The 21,768-nt window shown below is 33.1% G+C and overlaps 2 protein-coding genes across 2 annotated transcripts; both read left to right on the top strand.

The window, feature by feature from the left end:
• Positions 1–799: 799 nt before the first annotated feature.
• Positions 800–7,826, top strand: LOC122577152 (venom acid phosphatase Acph-1-like). The gene is made up of 6 exons (XM_043748303.1): positions 800–1,040; positions 2,347–2,448; positions 2,971–3,230; positions 4,247–4,409; positions 5,747–6,073; positions 7,116–7,826. The coding sequence occupies exons 1-6, from the start codon at positions 945–947 to the stop codon at positions 7,317–7,319; spliced, it is 1,152 nt and encodes a 383-aa protein (XP_043604238.1). The 5' UTR covers positions 800–944; the 3' UTR covers positions 7,320–7,826.
• A 1,585-nt stretch (positions 7,827–9,411) lies between these two features.
• LOC122576856 (venom acid phosphatase Acph-1-like) lies at positions 9,412–19,534 on the top strand. The gene is made up of 6 exons (XM_043747699.1): positions 9,412–9,643; positions 13,335–13,436; positions 15,092–15,351; positions 16,503–16,665; positions 18,675–19,001; positions 19,102–19,534. The coding sequence occupies exons 1-6, from the start codon at positions 9,542–9,544 to the stop codon at positions 19,303–19,305; spliced, it is 1,158 nt and encodes a 385-aa protein (XP_043603634.1). The 5' UTR covers positions 9,412–9,541; the 3' UTR covers positions 19,306–19,534.
• The last annotated feature ends 2,234 nt before the right edge of the window (positions 19,535–21,768 follow it).

Raw genomic sequence — 21,768 nt, forward strand, 5'->3', positions numbered from 1 at the left:
AGAAAGAAGGTGCAGATTATGTGGAGGGGAAGAAGAGGACCTGAGACATGTGCTAAAAGAATGTGAAATAACAGGAGGAGCAAAGGAAATGGAAGAAATATTAAATGGGACTGAGGAAGGACTAATGGATCTGAGAGCGATAATAGAGAAAAGAAGGGCAAAAGCAAGTCAAGAAGGGATGGAAGGACAGGAAGGTAGCGCAGCAAGGAGACAAAAAGACCAAAGTGACAATAATGAGTAGACTAAGTTGCAATAAATCGTAGACATAAGTGTAAATAGATAAGCATTAGTGTTAGATTAGAGATAAGAAGGCGATTAGTGCAATAAAGAGCTGTAAAGAAAGCTGGAAGTTCGTCCAAAGCCGAGAGGCACGGACTAAATAAAAAAAAAAAAAAAAAGAAAAAAATATGATTGCACGGATTATAATACATTCAAATTTGGAAAAATAAAAATCAAACAGAATGATTTTTAAAATGGGACGTGTATAGTTCTGCTTATAACAAGATTCTATATTCTACTGATTCTCAATGATGCTAAGAAAATTCTAACAATTTAACAGGCTCCCGAAAGTTATACGCGCGTGTGGACAATTGGTATTATTTCATGTACATTTACCTCTGCAACTATCCAATTCTTCCCTCGAAGCATAATCATACGTTGCTTCACTCGAGATACGGAAGCATTTTTAATCTCCAGATCGTTAAGCATGTAGATATTAAGTTGTCAGATTGCGATGACTTATCCCTCCTCTTCTATTTATTTGGACCGCCGATCGTCTACACTTATAAGTTATAAATTTTATTGCGTCTGTGATAAATTGGTAGTATCTTTCGCTCAAGCGAGTCTACCACTGCTCTTCAGGAGCACCACTCTTGCTATATAAAAACAGACTAATAATTTTCCTTACGCATCATTCTGAGAATTGGTTCTATATCGTATAAAAAATGATCCGTATAAAAGTATACGTAGAAATAATTTTGTTCCTAACTCTGATCGTGCAGTCAACAAAAGCAAATTATGAATTGGAGTCACTTCAAATCGTGAGTACTTAAACACATTTTTTTGGATAAAAATTGAATTATGGGAAGTTTTGGTAAAAATAAGTTCAACATAATAATATCTAATCACGGAAATTGTTAAATTTTACTTAGAAATTTTTTATTCTAAGAATTCCAATTTCAATGTAACTTATCAACCATGCGTTTACATTGTACATGTAGTGTATCTGTTCTAAATGTCTACACATGCTTATTTTTGTAAGTATAAAAAATACGAAAAAATATTTCGAATGAATGTTGTTTTATTTCGTGCGGGAAGCTTAATAATTTTTTCAAGCGAAATTATACATTTTTTATACTCTATTCTATGAATTTTTTAACTCCTACAAAAATGTATTTAGGTATTTAAAGTCGAAAAGTGATTGGTTTAAAAGATTTAAACGTTTAAACATAAAACCAACTGCGTTGTCCTTTCTTGTTTTTTATACAACAAGTTTTATAAAATCAAAGTTAAAATAAAATAGCTCTCAAAGTGCCCATTTTTCGGCCCAACAACTTTAATAGCTTTTTTCTAGAAAATTAAACAGTGCATCGAATGGTGTATACAAAAATATGTAGTTCCATTTTAAAAGGTTACTTTGGAAATACGAATACAAAAGAGATCAAAATATTCTATTACGTTTTCCCCATGAAGTCAAACAAGTTTCGTCTTTCGACTTTCATCTGAAACATTTTTTAATTTTTTCGCATTTCTGATACTTGTAAAAAGTACACATTTAAAACGGACATACTGTACATATACGTGATTTACATAGTAATATAAGGAAATCTTGAACCGTTTCATATACTTTGAAATGATTTTCCTTTGCGATTCTTTACGATTTCTTTCTGATGAGCCTTCAAAGAAACTCGTTTGCATTTATTGCGCTCGTGTTTCTATTGAAACACCTACAGCATCTCAATCTTAAATTGTTTAAATTATCGATTTCGGGAAAGCAGAAAGGTATCTCAATTCGATGGGTATCATCTTTTATAGTTCTTTTTATGTCTGTTTGCTGATTTCTCCGAAACAAGTTAACGAATATCAATTAATATTGTGAATCAACATTTGCTATGTCGGATGAAATATGCTTGATACGTATAAACAGGGATTATCTTTACTCTTTACTCTCTTTCACTTATATTCAATGCGTTTCCGTGTCCCCTCCGCCCTCCCCCTCTCTTTATTATCAAACATAACGCGGCAAACAGTTACATGTTTTTAATAAAAGTGAAAATTAATATATAAAAATACTTGATGCTAATACGTTTAGTACTCGTTTCAATAATCCTCTTTAACTATTTCTAGGTATTTAGACATGGCGATCGAACACCAAACGAAGAAGAATTATATCCTACATTAGACTATAATCCTATTTACGAATCGCTTGGTTACGGTCAATTAACTGAGGTAAGTACACGTTGTGTCTTAATGATATATAAAAAGACTTTAAAACAAAGTGTAGTGATAGTAATGGACTTTTCACGTACAATCGTGCCGAACAATTGTTTCCCCTACACATTTTTATCCTGTTATCGAAATGAACATGGACACTTTGAAGAAAATGCAAAATCAATATTCCACTGTATTATTTCATTGTCTTGCATATCTAATCTAAAGCAAAGCTTAGATATCGAAGAGATTTGTGATAAGATTCAAAGGATTACTAAATATTATTAAACGTAACGAAGAAAGACGGTTTTTTTAATTGATCGTACGTCTCATAATTACATTGGTAGAAATTTACTACTTGGAAATATTTATACAACTTGGAGTCTCCGTTCTAGAACAGAAAGTCCTTTAATCGTTATATCTTTTATTAACTTTATCTTTAACTTATCTTTAAATAAATTGCAAGGATTAGAAGTAAAATTAGCCTCAGTATAAAGGCCTACGATATAATATATTTTTGTTCTGTTTCTTTTCATCTAGGTTGGCAAACTGAGAGAATTTCGTCTTGGCACAATGTTGAGAAGACGGTATAGTACATTCCTGGGTGGTAGTCATAAGTATGGTAGCGTTTTCGCCTACAGTTCGGACGTTGAGCGAACAAAAATGTCTCTGCAGCTAGTCTTGGCCGGTCTGTATCCTCCTACACTGAGCGAGGAAGGCCGAATACTGTTATCTCCAATAGCAGCGAATTACTTACCGACGATTATAGACAATCTACTGTTCCCAGTAAGGTGTCCAGCGTAAGTATATAAATCAATCGTTATTCTCGTTCTTCTGCCTGTCATAATGTACGATTATACATTGATTTATTCTAATACCTATGGAGAAATGATATTACAACGAACAGAAAAGCAATATGACAAAATGTTATACATATAACTGACATAAAGAGATGCGTATTATGACTCTTTGGTTGGTGACGGGATGAAATTGAAAGGAAATTGCAGGGTCATTTCTATCTTTCTAAATAGAATGCGATGTTTCTTTATCTTGGCGTGACAGCAGGTGTTGAGACGACTTCAGCATGCTCTCGCTCAAGATCATCGAAAGTCATCGAATGTGGCAGATTGTTTAATTACATCTTTGCTGTATGTCAAATTTTTGTCTACATTAGCCATAAAGAAATTTTGTTAGCAGGGGATAGATTTCGTGTATGATTTTCTTTCTAAAATTAACATTATTAGTGTTATATTATATTCTTTAAAATGTAGGTACTATGAAAGAAGTCGTTTTTCATAAGAAACGATAATTGAAATATCAGTAACCAATTGGATTTATTTACAATACTTTCTTTCATTGTCAAAAACTGACACTTAATTTTGATTTTATAAAACTAGGTAATTATAAAATACTTGAAGTTATTCGGAAAGTTGTAGAATTTGATAGTGCGTATATTTTGTAATTAAAATTTACATCTAATGTTATTAAACAAACGATGGAAATTAAATACAGAATAAATAGACAATACGTTATTTAATTTCTTAATAACTGAGTTCCCTTCTTATATATCCATACGTAATCTATGTCTTATATACCCACTCTTAAATATCTTAGACATCTTGTATCAATATCTTAGAACGAATATCATATGAATATATATATATTTTTTGTGTTATTTGGATATTTTGTATGGGGAACAAATAACAAATTGTAACGTGACTTTCAGATTTCAGATGCAGCTATTATTATGTATTCAAGACGTTTTCTTGAATTTTTCATTTGATTATAATTATAGTATAAAAAATATTTGTTTCAGGTTCCGCGATGAATATCGTAAAACGAAAAATTCACCTTTGATTCAGAAGAAAATATCGCAGAACAAACAATTTTTTGAGTATCTTGCGAAGCACACTGGTTTAAACATGACATCAGATCCGATTTACTCAATTTATTTACTACACATCCTCTTCACGACACAGGTATGCCTCAACTTCAGTTTAAAATTTTGATTTATTCGTTTATTTCATTTTCAGTTTCACAATTTTGCAATTATATATTAGTCGCATAAACGTATATATGAACATTTTTCCTAATTACTTTATCGCCTGAAAAGTACGATCGCAATATTTTTACACCATGACGCAAAAATTATACGCGTTCATAATTTCACCGATATGAAAATACACATAAAAAGTGTAAATAAAATAGGCAATTAAAACCGTTTAATGTTCATCCTATGGGCTATGTTATTATATATGAACTATAAAATTATTATAGTATATTAATACATTAGCAATAATATATTAATCGTAATAAATTATAATATCTGGAAATTCGAAGGTTCTAATTACAAGTACTATTTTTTTCTTTATAATGAAAAACTGCAGCAATGCATAATTCTCACATAAAAACACGTTTTTCCACATTTTATTCCGCAGTAATATCGGTGTTACCTCGATGATCTGGTGAATTTTAGGTGTTGTTACAGAATACAACTTAATTTTCTAGCATTTCCACATTAATAATAATAATAATAAATCAATGGTCTTGACCAGTCCGATAAATAAAAGTTCAATGAATTTATCTTTCCAAGTGGGGAATTACTTTACTATACTAAATAGTCTACTATCCTAAACAAAATACAGATATTTTTAGAACAAAAGCTTTGATAGTTCACAAAAAGACACTTTGATTCTGAAGTAAATCGGAACGTAACGATGTCATTCGACATATTAATTCTAGCTTATTAATAATTAGATAATATGAAAAAACATTACAAAATTGAGTACGTTAGGAATAAAAACTTTGAATACTTTTATAATAAAGCAAATTTTGAAGTACCTCGAATACTCAATTTGGAGTGAAAAATAAAGACGTCCGGCAACAGATGCTGGAAGATTTAAGAGCTGCTTCTACGAATCAAAATATGACGAAACTGAAGGAAGTCTTCAGTCTTTCTTTGTCTATAATGTTCGATGAACTTTTCTAGAGGCAGGAATGCAAAAGTTCGGGGGAGGGTTTGTGCAGTGATTCCGTAATCCAGCAAGAAATGAAGGCTATAATATTCGATATCGTAAACGATTCTACTTATTGTAAGAACATTCGCAGATGAAGTGTTAAACTTAGCTACTCGCAGAAAAGAATCTGAAAAATTAATTTTGTTCTAGTGGCAAATTACATTGTACCATAACAACACGTATAATTTTACTGCATGATATATTTTACGTTTTTACAATCTGCTAATTATCTTCGTATGGCACATTTCATTCAATTTTGTATAAAATAATTGTCACGCAGGAAAATTTTTGAATTACAGAAAAGCATGAACATTACCCTCCCCAAATGGGCAACCGAAGATGTACAAATGAAAATGACGCCCTTTGTAAAATTGGAGTATGATATTCAATCTTATAACACGTTACTGAAGCGACTAAATGGAGGTTTTCTTCTAAAGGAATTCATCAAAAACATGGATACGAAGAAAGATATAAGGTCTCCGAAGATTTATGTATATAGCGGGCACGAAATAAACATCGCAGCTTTTGCCAGAGCACACAATTTAATTAAACCTGAAATCCCCAGTTTTGGGTCTGCAATTATGGTTGAAACATTACGAAACAGCATTGGTAAAAAATTTGTTAAGGTACGTTTTGTTAAACTATATAAAATAAAAGTTTGCTTAAAATGCGTTGAAATTGACTGTACATGGTGACAAAGAAACAGATGGTCAAACTTTGGTACCGTATTCTACCGTTCCTAAGGATAAGAGAAGATCACGTACATATAACTCTGAAAACTCTTCCTTTCCGGGATATAGACACTTTTGATAATGGCGCGTGGATTTGCATTCATCCATATAGATGTTGGTTATGAAAATTGACAGTAGCGTCTTGACCGTGCCTGCGAAGAGTGTACTTCGAAACACGGGGTACAAATTTATTTTTACAGGTACATATCATTGACAAAATATTACTCGTAGTTGATAATCCGGTGACAAAAGTTCTTGTCCTCGCATGTATAGTAGGTAAGTATTTACAAAGTGGATGGCTTTACCGACCTGTGACCTTACCGTCAGTGACCTTGAAATATTTTTCGAGCTCAACATACTGATCAGTTCCTCCCTATACGTGTTACAGTCGTTTAGTTTCAGTTTCCGAGATATCCACAGTTAAGCGAAAAGCTTTAGTTCAATTTACGTTACGATTGCAGCTTATTCTGTCATAGACAGACCCTTCAGGGCCTCCTCATTTTTATTCTACCTCCGACAATTACTCTAGTGTGTATATCTCGTAAAGGAAGAGTTTTTCAACTATTGTTTATACAATCTCTTCTTATCCTTAGAAACAGTGGAATACCGTACCAAAATTTGGCCACCTACTTCCTTGAAGACTAAAAAGGAAACACCCAGCTGATCTCACAAAGGATATAACCTAACAAACACGAAGATGGTACCCCGCTGGGGGTAACCATCCACATGCTGTTCAATCACGTGTTACAACATTTTACCTAATGTCCCACTGGACAAATTGTAAAATTAAAAAACAAACAATAAAGAAAAAAAACCTACTTCCTTGTCACCCTCTGTGTGCTGCGCCATGCGCTGTTCGAGTTCCAGCGTTTGTTCTTAAATAAAGTTTGTCGTGTACGGTTCATGTAAAATCTAATCGTATAAATTTTGTTGACAGATATTACATTGGTCCGGCGTTACGGAAGAGTTGATCACTTATACGATTCCTAAGTGTGGTGAAATATGTCCATATGAGCAGTACGTAAGACTTATGCAACATGTTATCCCTTCAAAAGAAGAATCAAATTGCTTATGGAATAGTATATCAAAGGAAACGTTACGTCTGTATTACGCAGAACAATTGAATCTACCTAAAATATAAAAATATGTTTGGAATTTCGAAATTGCAACTTGAAAAGACATTTATGAAAGCCTTTATACCAAAATAAGCGCTTGTTCTACGCCTGCTACGTGGAACCAAATTACTTTGTCACGAGCCAATATCCAGTATAATATCTTCGTAAGTGTAATGGAACGCATCAGGCTTTTTTAACGTAAATGTCTGATGGCTTGCTTGGATATATATCGCGTGACATCTTTCACTATTTACCGTTTACTATTTACAATCTACATTGATTCGATAAGTTTGATTCAAGATAAAGATAATTTGCCAATTATTTATCACGTATTTAGAAAATCGTGGTAAAGAAATTACTTATAGTAAAAATAATTATTGGTCTAATCTCCGTTCTGCACAAATATTGGTGGCTGGGTAATCCTGGCTAGCCGAACCGTTGGAAGAAGAACAAAGAAAAAAGGAGGAAAGAAGTTGATACTCATATATATTTTTGTTATCTTATTACTGTTAATAAAATCAATTAATTTACTATGTTTCATGTATATATAATCCAGTTAGGTTACAAGTAATTATATTTATAATTTATTTATTTATATCCTCTCTCTTTCCCCCTCTCCTCTTTCTTATTATTTTGTGTACAAGTACAGTTGATACTTTATTGTATGTGTCATAGAACATAATGTTCTGTTAACGTGTACTATTTATTTTCATCTATGATCTTATGAGCTTTCATGAGCTATGTCGTACTAGATTAAACCATATCGTGTAACGAGGTGCACAAGACGCCGCACCTGATCGACGTGCAAATTGTTATTGTTAAATAAATTTCCGATTGATAAACGTCGCTATCTTAGCAAATGTCTCACTTTGCTTCCGCAGTATTACAGCTTGTCCCCTTCCACTCGATAACACTGAAAATTTAAATGAATTTAACATAACAAAAGACACACTGTACACCGATCTTGATATTTTTGCACCACAGTGTCGATGTAATGTCAAAACTAATTTGTTTATTTGTTAGACCGATCGTCTTAAATTAACGACCACTGACCATAGGGGCTCGGAAGAAACAAATATTGGAAAATTTGTGTTTTATTTATATTCGGCGATCGGAACTTTGAAATTAAGAAGGCCAAACATACATTTTTATTATTTTAAAACAACAAACCGAATGAAAAGATGGCGCTTATATTTCATGCGCATAATCCAAACAAAAATTTGTCGTTTGAAATTTATAACCGCTGCTATGTATGATATATCGCGGGTTTCATGGTACGGTGTATTCTATCTGTCTATAAATTCACATTGACTTACCGTTAGTTTAATGCACGATACTCTATGCGATAAATTATTATAGATAAATATTAATGATAATAGATTCTTTCTCTTACCGATAAGGATAACGTATTTGAAAGAAACAGGTACGACAAGATATTGGTCAATCGGTTCTGTTTTCTTAAAAACCAGCGGTGATATTTTATTATTCAATGTTAAGTGAAACATCGAGACAGCAGTGAGTCACGCCACATTGTATGCAGATAAAGACAAACATCTGGATTAACAAACCGTTAATACCATTAGCGAACAAATTATATACGAAAAATTACAAGAAATACGTTTCGAAAAAAGTTCTGCGGAATATTCAACTGAATAAATTCTAAAAACTATAAACTCTACGGTAATTATTGAAATATATTTATGTTTCAACGTGGGATTTTAGAATCAGCAGATACGTTTCACAGGATTAGTCGTATTATCGATAAAAAATTATTTTCATTATGAATGTAAACCATGGACATCCTATAAACTAATTGTATGAGTGTTATGAGCAAAGGCGAATATCTGTTGATCTGTTTACCAAACTGTTTGATCAGATTTCGTAATTAATATTGCGATGTATGATGTGTTCGTTTATCTACGTAATTATCGAATTTTTCAAACGTTTCCCTTCAAGTGCAATCAGAAATAGCTCCACTTGAAATACGGAAATAATTTTGCTCTCGTAATTGGTTAAGTATGTCATGTTAATTTATCAGATTGCGACAATTTATCTCCCTCTTTCATTTATTTGAACAATTGGTTGCCTGGAGTAATAGACTATAAATTTGATTGCGTTCGTGGCAAATAGATAGTGTCTTCCGCTCAGTATTCTGTACCATCCTATCTTTTTATATAAAAACAAACTAATATTCTTCCTTAATTGTTATCAACGTCATTTTACCAGTTATCTCTGTATCGTATACAAAATGATTCGTAAAAATGTATGCGTGCAATTATTTTGGTTCTTTTTGATCCTGCAGTCGACAAAGTCGAAGAAAGAAGATTATGAAGTGGAGTTGGTACAAGTTGTAAGTAGCTAAACATTTTATAATTAATTAAAATTCAGTTGAGCGAGATGCTTTGTAAAATAACTGTAACACATATATGTGTATATATATTTGTTTTAGCATTTATTAACTTTACTCTTAAAATATTAAATTCTGAAAATTCCAATTTTTAATGTAACAGTAATGTTTTGTAATGTAATATACAAAAATTTCCAATTTTGTTTAATATACTTTTAAATGATGTTCTCTTATAGTGCTGCATCTTCTAACGAAATTTGTTTCAATTCATTGCTTTCGCGTCTCTATTGCAACACCTGAATATTAGTAAATTTAGGTATTTAGAATAAAGTATTTTTTGATTTTTCCATTTACTAATGACCTTTCAACTATTATTCCAACGTATTAAATTTGTTTCTCAGAATTAAATTTAATATACGAAAGAAATTCAATAGCTCCAATAATAATGGGCGTTAAATATGCGCGCCATGTTTACACATAATTAATTTTTATCGTAATAAATAAATAGAAAAAAGTTCTGTTTCATAAATAACATTTACAACAATTGAAGGGAGTATTTACATAGATTGCATAGTTTATAGCATGCCATTTACACGTTATACAATTTATTACTCAAGTGTAACAAGATATCAGTCGCAAAGTAATGCTATTTACAAAACATAAATGTTAAAAAATATAAAATTTGTATCTATACAGTAGTAGAAATATCTTATTTCAGTTTAAGTAAAAGGTTCTATATATGAGGTGGATATTATCGTTCGTTGTCCGTGATAATAAGTAGCTGCTGGCTATAGAAGACGTTGCTTGCTGGGGACGCTGTTGTGTTTTCTTCCTATTTAAGAATCGTCGTGAAAGAAAAAAGTCGTACACAACTTCGGGGTCGCCGGGATTCGATCCCGGGTTCCGAACGTTCGTAACACAAGGCGCTGATCACTGCGCTGCCGTTGTCCGTTGTTTGTTAGCGTCGAATTCCGCCACATATATAACGTTCGACACAATTTCTTACCGATTATATTATAGGTACATTGATGTATTGAATAAATTGATCAATGCCCAAGAAAAGACATATGCAATATTTTTTGTTACTTCGATAAAGAAAACAGCTTCATAAGTCACAAAATTAAGGTAATATTGAAAATGAAAGTAACATTCAAATAATAAAATAACATTGTTTCAAATTTTCAGACATGTTTTCGTTAGAAAATTGTGAAATGAAAAGTTGATTTCTATGTTGTTTCGAACATTAAAAGTAGCTCTTTGCATTGAAGAAATTATAATTAAAATGTTTAAAATTTCGCGAATAAGAGGGGAAAATGTCATATTCATTTAGTTAATAGCGTTACAAATAAAGAATGATTTAAGCAGTTGATAATATAATACAGCAATGGATAATGCAGGAAACCACCGATCCAATCAATTGTATCATAACACGGCTGAAGAAATTATCGATACAGGATATGTGGTTCCATATGTTATTTGTCATTCCATAGTCTCAATGCAAACCACCGCTGTAATGAATCAATAACATCGCACGAGAATCGAAAATGATAAGGAAATCAGGTGACCCCCAAACCAAAGCATCGAATGTGTGGTCTATCGCGTACTTGATCAACGATAATATCAAAAAAATAGTAATAAGTAAATAATTTTTTATTGCTACAAGTAAAATAACGTAGAACCGTCTATTTTATAAAATTCGATCCAAGCCATCACGAATAAATGAAATAGGTAAAAAATCTATCGCAAAACCTATACTACCATGTTACAATAAAACAGATTTCTTGTAAATTCTTTACATGTTTTCTTACAATTTTCATGTATCTGTATAAATGGGTATTTTCTAACGAATTGTTAGAAATTAAAAGAAAATACGTGTTCATTACGTTCAAAATGCATGTAATTCAAATATGTGCGATACTTATAACGGCCGACACTGTTTCTCGTCGGTCGATCACGCGAAAAATTGGGAGAAAACATGTAAAGCAAACAGTGTAACATCTGTCACATAGATAGTATTTGTTACAATTTAATTGTAAATTATAGGTCGTTGATTAATAAAAGATGGCATGCCGTCTGAAATTTAAGAATCAGTAAACAAATGACGATTCAAAACGACACATCTTGCTGATAAGCTAATCGACTTTGCGTAAGTTATGAAAATATGTTTTCAGAATAATCGTATCTTATCGCTTTATTACAACATACACGTGTTATAGTTTCCTTTTAGTAGTAAAAATGTGTTCAACTGAAATAATTAAACAAATTTGTGAGCTCTATCAGCTTTGTAGAAATTTCGGAAAAATTTCGAACGGTTCAAGAATACCTGTGTGCTCCGTTAAATATATGGCTAAAAATAAATATCAGGCAAGGAGAACATTTTTATTATATGCGAGAAAGTCGCGAGCCGAGTAAAAAAGGAGTAAGATGTTCAAAGTCGAGAAATGGGAGAATAACTATGGCTATATAACTAACTTCCTTACTCAGTTTGAACTATACAAAGAATGCTAAAATTGCTGAACTTTGGATTAAAAAAAAAAAAAAAAGAAAAGAAAAAGAATGGAAAAGGAGATATCTTTATCTCGTACGTGTGCAATGTACGTATAGTATAATCGGTAAAAAATTCCTGACAAAAAGTTTGTTTGAAAATTATGGAATATCATCGTGTATAGTTAACGATGTAGCGCAACGATACTATTACAATACCATCAAGTTTTTCAAAATAGTTTAAGTGATCGACAACAGCTTTATTATGCCTGCGAATCCTTAGTCGGACACTCAAAAGTCAATCGCCGTCACCTCAGAGCCTGTCGCTATCCGATGAGACCTATACGTAGAGAACATTCCGCTTCTTCGAAACATACACTTACCTCTTCTACTTATTCTCTCCATCCCCTTCTTCTCGAGGAAATGGCAAGTCAGAAAATTGTCTAATCCTCCAGTAATTTGTCCTACTTTAACCATTTCCTCTACCATTAGCTTTTTCCAGACCGTTCTTCTTACACGTCAAAGTGTCTCTATTGCATTATACGTCGTACAGCAACAAATTAAACTTAAACAAATGATGGGAAATTGAAGCTTAATATAAAAAAGTAAATAAGAACAAAGTAACACAAAATTCCATTTATTATGAAGGAGAAGCAAGAGGAGAAAGAAAATGTTACGCGAAGAAGTGGATGTTACTTATAGAAATCATGGAAAAAATTAGGAACAAGTAAAATAATTTCCTCATAAATTAGAATGAACGAATCTGATTGGAATTTCTTTCTAGGATTTCCGCCAATTGAAAACTTTCTTCCGTGTAATATTATGTTTTTTCTCTTGCTTCTCTTGCATAATAAGTTTATGCTATTTTACTGTTATTTACTTTATACGAGGTCTCTCTTATTTTCTCATCACTTTACATACACGAAGTGCCTGATCGATAACTTCTTGCCAACTTCTTATTGTGAAAGTAGCTTAATTAATTGATGTTGTGAATAGAAATATGGAATATATCTGTAATATGCAATAAGAAAGTTGACAAAATACTGGCTGATTCGAAATGCGCTTCAAAGGTGATCGAAGACTTATAATACATTAGGAATTATAATTTTTATAAAAAAATATTTGAATGTACAAAATATTGATATACACGGATGTTTTACATTAACACATTTAGTATTCGTTTCAATAATCTTTTTTACAAAATTTGCAGGTGTTTAGACATGGCGATCGAACCCCAACTAAATCAGAATTATATAAGAATTTAGCCTATAATCCTATTTACGAGTCGCTTGGCTACGGCCAGTTGACCGAGGTAAGTACATATTATATTCTAATAATTCATAAAGTGACTTTTTCGATGAAATATAGTAATCTTAATCGATTCTTTATTTCTATGCTTTTTCTTTATCCACGTAAGGTACGATTTCTGGAAACTAATTTAGATATTGTAATTTCGATTCAACTCTAGCCGTACGTAATCTACGGCAAAGTACTGGAAAAGTATTTCTGTTTCTTGCGGAAAATCATTTCAACGAGTGGAGTCTTCCCTTAAGAGTCTCGCGATTTATCGCTATGTCGTATACATTATATACATTGTGTTATTCCTTATCACTTATCACCTTATTATAAAGGTATAATTATACTAACTATATATACTTATATAGTTTTAAGACTTTTATATATATATATATATATGTCGGAGATGAAAGAACACCGGAGCCTTCCTTTGGAACTTTGGGAAAATCCCGTAATATTGTAATCTATATTCTACCATAGCCGTAATTAAACAATTGTCATTCAATCCGATTGTATTTATTCGAGATTTGTAATAGTGAGCTTGGGCTCGAGGCGACAATCAGTCGTCAACGTAGCCGCGGTCAAGGGATGAAGGTTTGTCTAACAAAGGTATGGAGTAATAGTATAGCTCTCCTTAAAAGAAATAGTTGTAGCGATACTTGACAGTAAACATTTCAACGGCCTCTTTCCCGTGGCTCGCCACACGCAGACCCTATTCTCTGGGTAAGATGATTGTCAGATGTCGATGCGTCTCTGCAGTGCATGTTCAGCTAGCCTGAGGACCCGTTGTAAATCTTAAGATTTAGTTAACTAAATTCCTTCAAATGGACAAACAGTCTTTGTCTCAACTACGGGAAGATAGGGGAAACCTACTTTCTCACGAACGACGCTTCCCGCTAGCAACTTTTCCTCAAGGGCGGCTAGCGTCCTTTTCTAATCACCGATATGGAAATTGACCAATTAACAGCAACGTCAATTTCCCTCACCTTCTGAACGAAGGCATCGCTCCACGAATCCGATGATCTCGTGCCCTTAGACACACCCCGTCATAGTTTTCCTCTGTGGCATCATCGCGACGGAAAGTCACTTCTTTTCGTACGATCTCATTGACGAGAAGGAATAACGTCTTTACTATCACTGAATATTTCACGTTTTGTTAACCAACAGTCGGACTTAGATTTTGTGAGAGCGTACATCTATTATCCCGTTGACCGCGGATTCGTTATCGAACCTAGGATCATTGTCATTAGCGTCTCGAATATCTAATTACCACGGTTACTTGTCGATATCTGTAACAATCGTATTTGCTCTAGTCAATATCTTCTCTATTGCATAACGACAATGTCTAATCACAACGAAGATTCGTTTCACGCCCTTAACCCCAACCCTAATTATAACGCCAACCCGACATATATATATATCAAACTTAAAATTTTTACAAACTTGTATTAAACTTGCAAAACTCTTGCAAAGATACTTTCTACCGCAGAAACATCAACGTGTTGTAGCTGTGAAACCCCGTTATAATGATTTATCGAATGCCCCCGCAGGGTAAATGGTAAAGATTATCGAAGATATAAAACAAAACTTATCCGATATAAGATGGGGATAAAATTAAAATTAGTCTTAGCATAAAGGCCTACGATATAATATATGTTTGTTCTCGTTTAGGCTGGGAAAATAAGAGAATTTCATCTTGGCGCGATATTGAGAAGACGGTATGGTGCATTTCTTGGTGATCATCATGAATATGGTAACGTTTATGCCTACAGTTCGGATATTGATCGAACAAAAATGTCTCTGCAATTAGTTCTGGCCGGTCTGTATCCACCAAAGTTGAACGAAGCGGGCAATTTACAGTTATCTCCAATAGCAACGCATTACGTACCATTGATTCTAGACAATCTAATGTTCCCGATGCTTTGTCCAGCGTAAGTGTATAAATCAATTTAAATACATCGTTATTCATTGTATTTGCCACAATATAGGATTATGCAGTTGACTGTTCTAATATCTATGAAAAATACCGCTATTAACGTTTACGACATATAAAATCGAAGAAATCATATCAATTGTCCAACCATAAATAAACCACTATAAATATACGTTCGCAAAGACATGCTCGTGTATATATATGTACATACACGCTGTATACATGCACTGCTGGCCAACAATATTGGGTCACTTACTTCTTACATTTATTTATTTATTCAATTATTCGTGCAATTAATTATTTAATTATTAATTAATTATTCATTGAAAACTCTAATAAATTTCACTTTATGTATCATCATGCATCATAAAATAGGTACAGTGCGAATGAAATAACGGATTTATAATAAAATATTTCATAAAGGCAGTGTAAAGCAGTGTAAAGCAGTGTAAATTTGTATGAAATATCAGCACGTGCTCTAAAACTTACTAGAAAACCGGCATTATCGGGAAAAGTAATTTTTTCAGGAAATCGATTTACAACAGAAATTTTCAAGTACGAAATTATTAATAACTCAGCTGTTTAACAATAATTCTTTTATAACTTGGATAATAGTTTTGAGGTTCTGGAGGATTCGAATAAAATATTGCTTTTATTCTTGCTAGATAATTATTGAAAACAATTTATCGAAAAATTATAACATCTCTGTAACAGTATCTTCTTTCTGAAAGTTCTCTACAAACATCTCAGATCTGACAGATTTTTTAGATGTGTCATTTTTCCACCAAGCTGATCATGTGTAGTCTGTCTGCTATAATCAAAACGGAAATCATAACGAATGAGCAAAATTCAGGAATTCAACTCAATTCAATGGTTATAGTATCGCATCGATGAAAAGGGATAATTTTTCTCTTTTGTATATAGACGGATTACATGGTCATCGAAACTTTCCAAATCATTTCTAAATCTATTATTTTAGTAAGAATAAGAAATGTAACGTGTATGTAAAACAAATAATGAATTATTCGATAGTTTAGTTTCCTTGTACGTTTTCAATCTTTATGAAGCTATTGCTACGTATTTTAGGTGTTTTTTTTTTCACCTTTTATTTAGTTCTAATTACAATAGGTAAAACTGTGTTTCTTGTAGGTACCTGAAGGAATATATCAAGACCAAAGTTTCATCTTCGGTTCGTGCAACAATATCGAAAAACAAAAAGCTTTTCCAGTATCTTGCAAATTACACCGGATCAGACATGATCTTGGATCCAATCTTTTCAACTTACAAGCTGCATCACTTCTTGACAACACAGGTTTGTCTTAAATCCTTTTATTTTACTTTTAGTTTCGCCGTTTTCCATCATTTTACATCGTCGGCATAGATACATTTGCAATAACTTGATCGCTTTACCTTTCCTAATAACTTTATCGCATACTAACACTGTTCGAGCCTTCCGAGAAAAAGTTTTGCCGAGAAGGAAAAGAGATCCGAGCAATTTCATTAGTATCACAGCTGGCTTCCTTCATCAGTCTGTCGCACTCATACCACATATGCATGTATAGATAGTATCATCGACTGCAATACCGTCGAAACGTTGGACTTTTTGTCTCGTGCTACACGAAGCATTGTTAAGCGTAACAATGTAAATATGTAGTGACAATCCAGACCGTGTAAGCTTCAAGACTCTCAACTTTATCATTTGAGAAATGCAGGTGCAACGTTTGAAAGCATCGCTAAACCGGAAATAATTAAATAAAAACTCTGCTGATGTTTGAGCGGCGTAGAAACGCGACATCACAAATCTGTCTCTCTGGTGCGTACGCGACACCTGCATACCGCCCTACTACTACATTTGTCGGAATGATACCAGTAGTATAACCAGTAACGTGGTCGGAAATGTTCGATTTTCACATTTTTCATTGTTTATATCTTTTGCATTTTTAATAATTTTTGAGGAAAAAAGACTACGCCTCGAAACTTTTTTTCTTTTTTCGAGAGTTTATTAACGTACCTCGTGAAACATATGCAAAAATACGTAATTCTTGACATTTTTTCCCATAATCTATATCGATTCTAGCTCGACGTTTTGTAGATTGTGAGAAACGTTTAAAAGTGCGTAAAATTCGTAAAAGAATATCAATATTATGTATAATATATACAATATAATTTTCTAGTACTCTCACACGAGCCTAAGTTCTAGACTAATTCGATGAATAGGAATTTCTACATGGGAAATTGCTTGAGAGCAAAAGTTTTGTTGGTCCAGCAAACAGTGCGATTTTGAAGCAAATTGCGATGCAACGATGTTATTTAACATATTAAATCTAGTTTGTTAATAATTAGAAAGTGTGAAAAGCGTTGAAGAATTGAATATTTTAAATATATAGAAGAAAGTAAATAGTTATTACAGTAGTGGCCTTGTTAACCGGTAAAACGTTGATATCTACAAAATCGATATCAGCCAAGTACCTACCGAGCACTCCAAGCTCAACCGAGAAAACCGAAAAATACTAAATGTTTAGAAATCAATAACAAAATTGAAGAGTAAAAAAAGTTTATCTTTCGCATTCTGTATAATACTTACTAAAAAAAAAATCAATTATGATTCTGAAATCCAACGAACCAAGACAAGAAAAGTATAACATTCGATGTCGTAGACTGTAAAAAATCTTGCATATTGTAAGAAGAATCGTAAATTAAACTGCTCGGCAATCGTCCGTCGATATTAGACGGCAAGCTCTCGGACGATTGCTAAGCGCGGTCGCTCTTGAACTATTACCGACGTGCTAATTATACCGACGTGTCACGGTAATTGGCACGTCGGTAATACGTACAATTGTATCGATTGATCAGTGATCGCTCACCTTTCCCAATAAACCGATTTCCTGCCTAGTCTGTATAACAAATTCAATCGAATTCCAACCAATTTTATTTTCTTTCGTTACCACGGCAGCCTTTCCCACGAAATTCCAACCTTTGTCATGGTCCATCAACAGCCTATCGAATCCCATCTATTAAACGTTAAAAGCAGTTTGGAAAATTCGTTTGGTTTTGTATAGCAAAATAGATTTCAAAATAAAAAGACATCCAATTTCATGCATAATATGTTTTACGTTTTTACAAAATGGCAATTAATTTCGTATAATATATTTCGTATAAAATTCATTAAAGGTAAATAAACGACTAAATAAATAAATTGATTTCATTTCGTACAAAATGACAAATACGTAGAATAATATTATAGAATGAAATTCATTTGGCATTCGTAATTGTAATTTGACTGTTGTAATAACGATAAAAGGCAGAGTTTTAATATTACAGGAAAGTATGAACATTACTCTCCCAGAATGGGCAACTAAAGATGTGATACGCAAAATGGACTCACTTGCAAAATTAGAGTATGATATCCAATCTCATAACACGTTAATGAAACGACTCAATGGAGGTTTCCTTGTAAAGGAATTTATAAAAAACATGGATGCCAAGAAAACTAAAAGTTCTCCAAAAATCTACGTATATAGTGGACATGAAGTGAACGTTGCAGCTTTTGCCAAAGCGCACGATTTAACTAAACCTGAAATGCCTTTCTTTGGATCGGCAATTATAGTCGAAAAATTGCGAAACTGTGTCGGCAAACAATTTGTTAGAGTACGTTTTATTAAACTGACCGATGAAATTAATTATTCAAATTATTCAACATTCTCTGTAACATATATGCAAGATCTAACGTTATAAATTTTGTCGATAGATGCTACACTGGAGTGGCGTTGAACAAAAATTAACCACTTATAAGATTCCTAAATGTGGTGAAATATGTCCGTACGAGAAGTACGTAAGACACATGAAACGCGTGATCCCTTCGGACGAAGAATCAGATTGCTTATGGAATAATGTATCGCTGAGAAAATTACGTCGGTATTACTCAGGACTATTGGATTTAATTACGAAATAGAGATATACGTTTTAAATGCGTATTATCGAAGACCTATGTGAATATGAAACTTTCACGATTTATATGATACTATTTCTTGCTACTTTTATGTAAATTTCACTGTTATCGACGTAAAATCGATATGACGTAAAGTGGGATTGCAACACTAATAATAATTGGAATTAAAACAGCAAATCGAAAAAAGTTGTCTGTTTGGAAAATAAAATTACAGAAGCATGTTAATAACGTATGTTTATAGTTATTACATTATTTTTCGAAACCATTTATATAATTAAGAAGCTAAGCTTAATATCAGTTAATATCAGCTTAAGCTGAATTTCTATTCAACGAGAAAACGAGCCCCGACAGAGATCTACAGGAGTCGATTAACGCCTTATTTAACGACGGGGCGCGCTTTTATCGTGAACGATGGTTTTGTTCGAATTATCGTTCTACTTATACGTTACGCTCCCTTGTATGTTTAAACTGCTTTCAAACCTTTTTAACGACGATATAAACTTAGAATTGTTGCAACACATGTTCTGTTTTAACCAATAACGAAATGAGTACACACATCAAATGCGTATAAAATAATTTTTCTCAAGTTCTACAACACAGTTATTACAGCGCATAGTCATCTTAATCCACAGTGAAAGGATTAATCCTTGGACGACGAAGGTTCTGACAATTGCGATAGGTACACATATACGGACGTTTCACGTTCAATTTCCAACACTCTCTACTACATTTAGGTGTCAGTATTTTATCACACTGGACTAAATGAAGCGAAATCTTTGATAAGCAGGATAAGCTTAACGACGAATAACGTGGAAGTAAAGCTTGAATCAGGATATGCGGTATCTTCTAAATTTGCTAACTTTTATTATTTATTTAATTATTTACTTATATAACTTATTATTTATATTACATAATTTACTCGTAACATTCTTTGTTTACCTGCATTTGTGTTCGTATTTGCCATAAACATCCGCATTCTAGCCATCAAATTCGTAGCCTAATCACGTATTCACAATTGCGGTGACTAGAAAAAGGTTTATAATGATGCAGAGGATGTATTTATTTTGAATGAGGATGAATTGAAATTGAATTCGTTGTTAAAGCATGTTGTCAGGAAAGAAATCTATGATTCGTTAATTGATTCACTAAATAATTCCTTAGTTCGTAGTGCAAATGTTTGTCTTATTTTATACATTGTGGAGACGTGGATTACGTAACCACGTGATACTAAAAATACACATTAAAATATAAATCAGGATCAGCAACGCGTTAGTAAGAACGTGTACATGTTAATAAATAAAAATTTTCAATGTTAAATTTCCAACAATACATAATTCATCAGAACTATTTCATTTTTATTATTTCGAGCAAATTGCAACATTTATGAGGCATAATTTTACTATTCGGTAAGGCCGTTCGTTCGCAAGATTTGATCCCAATCAACGAACCGCTGCATCGCGAATACTCTCAGTAAATCTTAACCGAATGCGCATCAACATCTGCATGAACAAACGCAACTTTTCTCTCAACAACAGTTTGAATTTCACGCCCTACGTGCGCGTTTTCTATCGCCTCCTAACTCGCAACTCGCAACCCACAGGTGCTTGGGGTTGGCTTGGCGAGCGGATTGGTTAAGGTTAAGGGTTAGACAAATTATACAAGGGGATAAGACTGCTACTGATTCGCCTAATTAGATAAACGCTCACATTTGATCGTCTAGTACAAAGGAACGGACATATCCAAACAATCAGGTTTTTTCAAATAGAAGTTTCATAAGGTTTTTTTGTCAAACACGTCTGCTTCGCGTCTAAGTAGGGTTTGCTTAGAATAACGTGCTTTTTGTACCTCACAACCCTACTAAGGCTTTTTTATAGTTGGTATAATACAACATTGTATAAATATCTGAGTACCCAATCGTGATTTTTACAACCGCGGACGCTAACAGAAAAGTACTTTACGTGAAGATACAATGATAGAAATTGATAATTGTTCGACTAATCAAATTACATCGGATGCGATTTAAATTCTAGAGAAAAATGGCGCGCCCGGGATAATAGATGGCGTTAAACGCAATGATTCAAATTGAACTGAAAAGTCGTTATGTATTTAGAGGACTTGTGTGTAGAGGATGGTTGATCGTGAGATTTATTACACAAGATTGCCCGTTGTAGAAATCGTCAAGTATATTTTAAAACGATTAAACAAACAAGTACAGATAATGTTCACAAAGACGCTCGTACTAACGGATTCGCTAAGACAGTGTATAGTCGCTCGCTGATAACTCGTTAGTAACTGATCGATACTCGGTAGATACTCGGTAGATACTCGTAGATACTGATCGATAACTGAACTCGTTACGATTGCGTCCGTTTAAACTGGTGTATGGAAAATTCAAATTCGTCTTTGTTCGACGGTTGCTCGTAGCGGCGACATTGTTTTTGCTCGGAGTTTATTTATTACTATATT

This window comes from Bombus pyrosoma, linkage group LG17 (genome assembly GCF_014825855.1).
Source record: "Bombus pyrosoma isolate SC7728 linkage group LG17, ASM1482585v1, whole genome shotgun sequence".
NCBI lineage: Eukaryota > Metazoa > Arthropoda > Insecta > Hymenoptera > Apidae > Bombus > Bombus pyrosoma.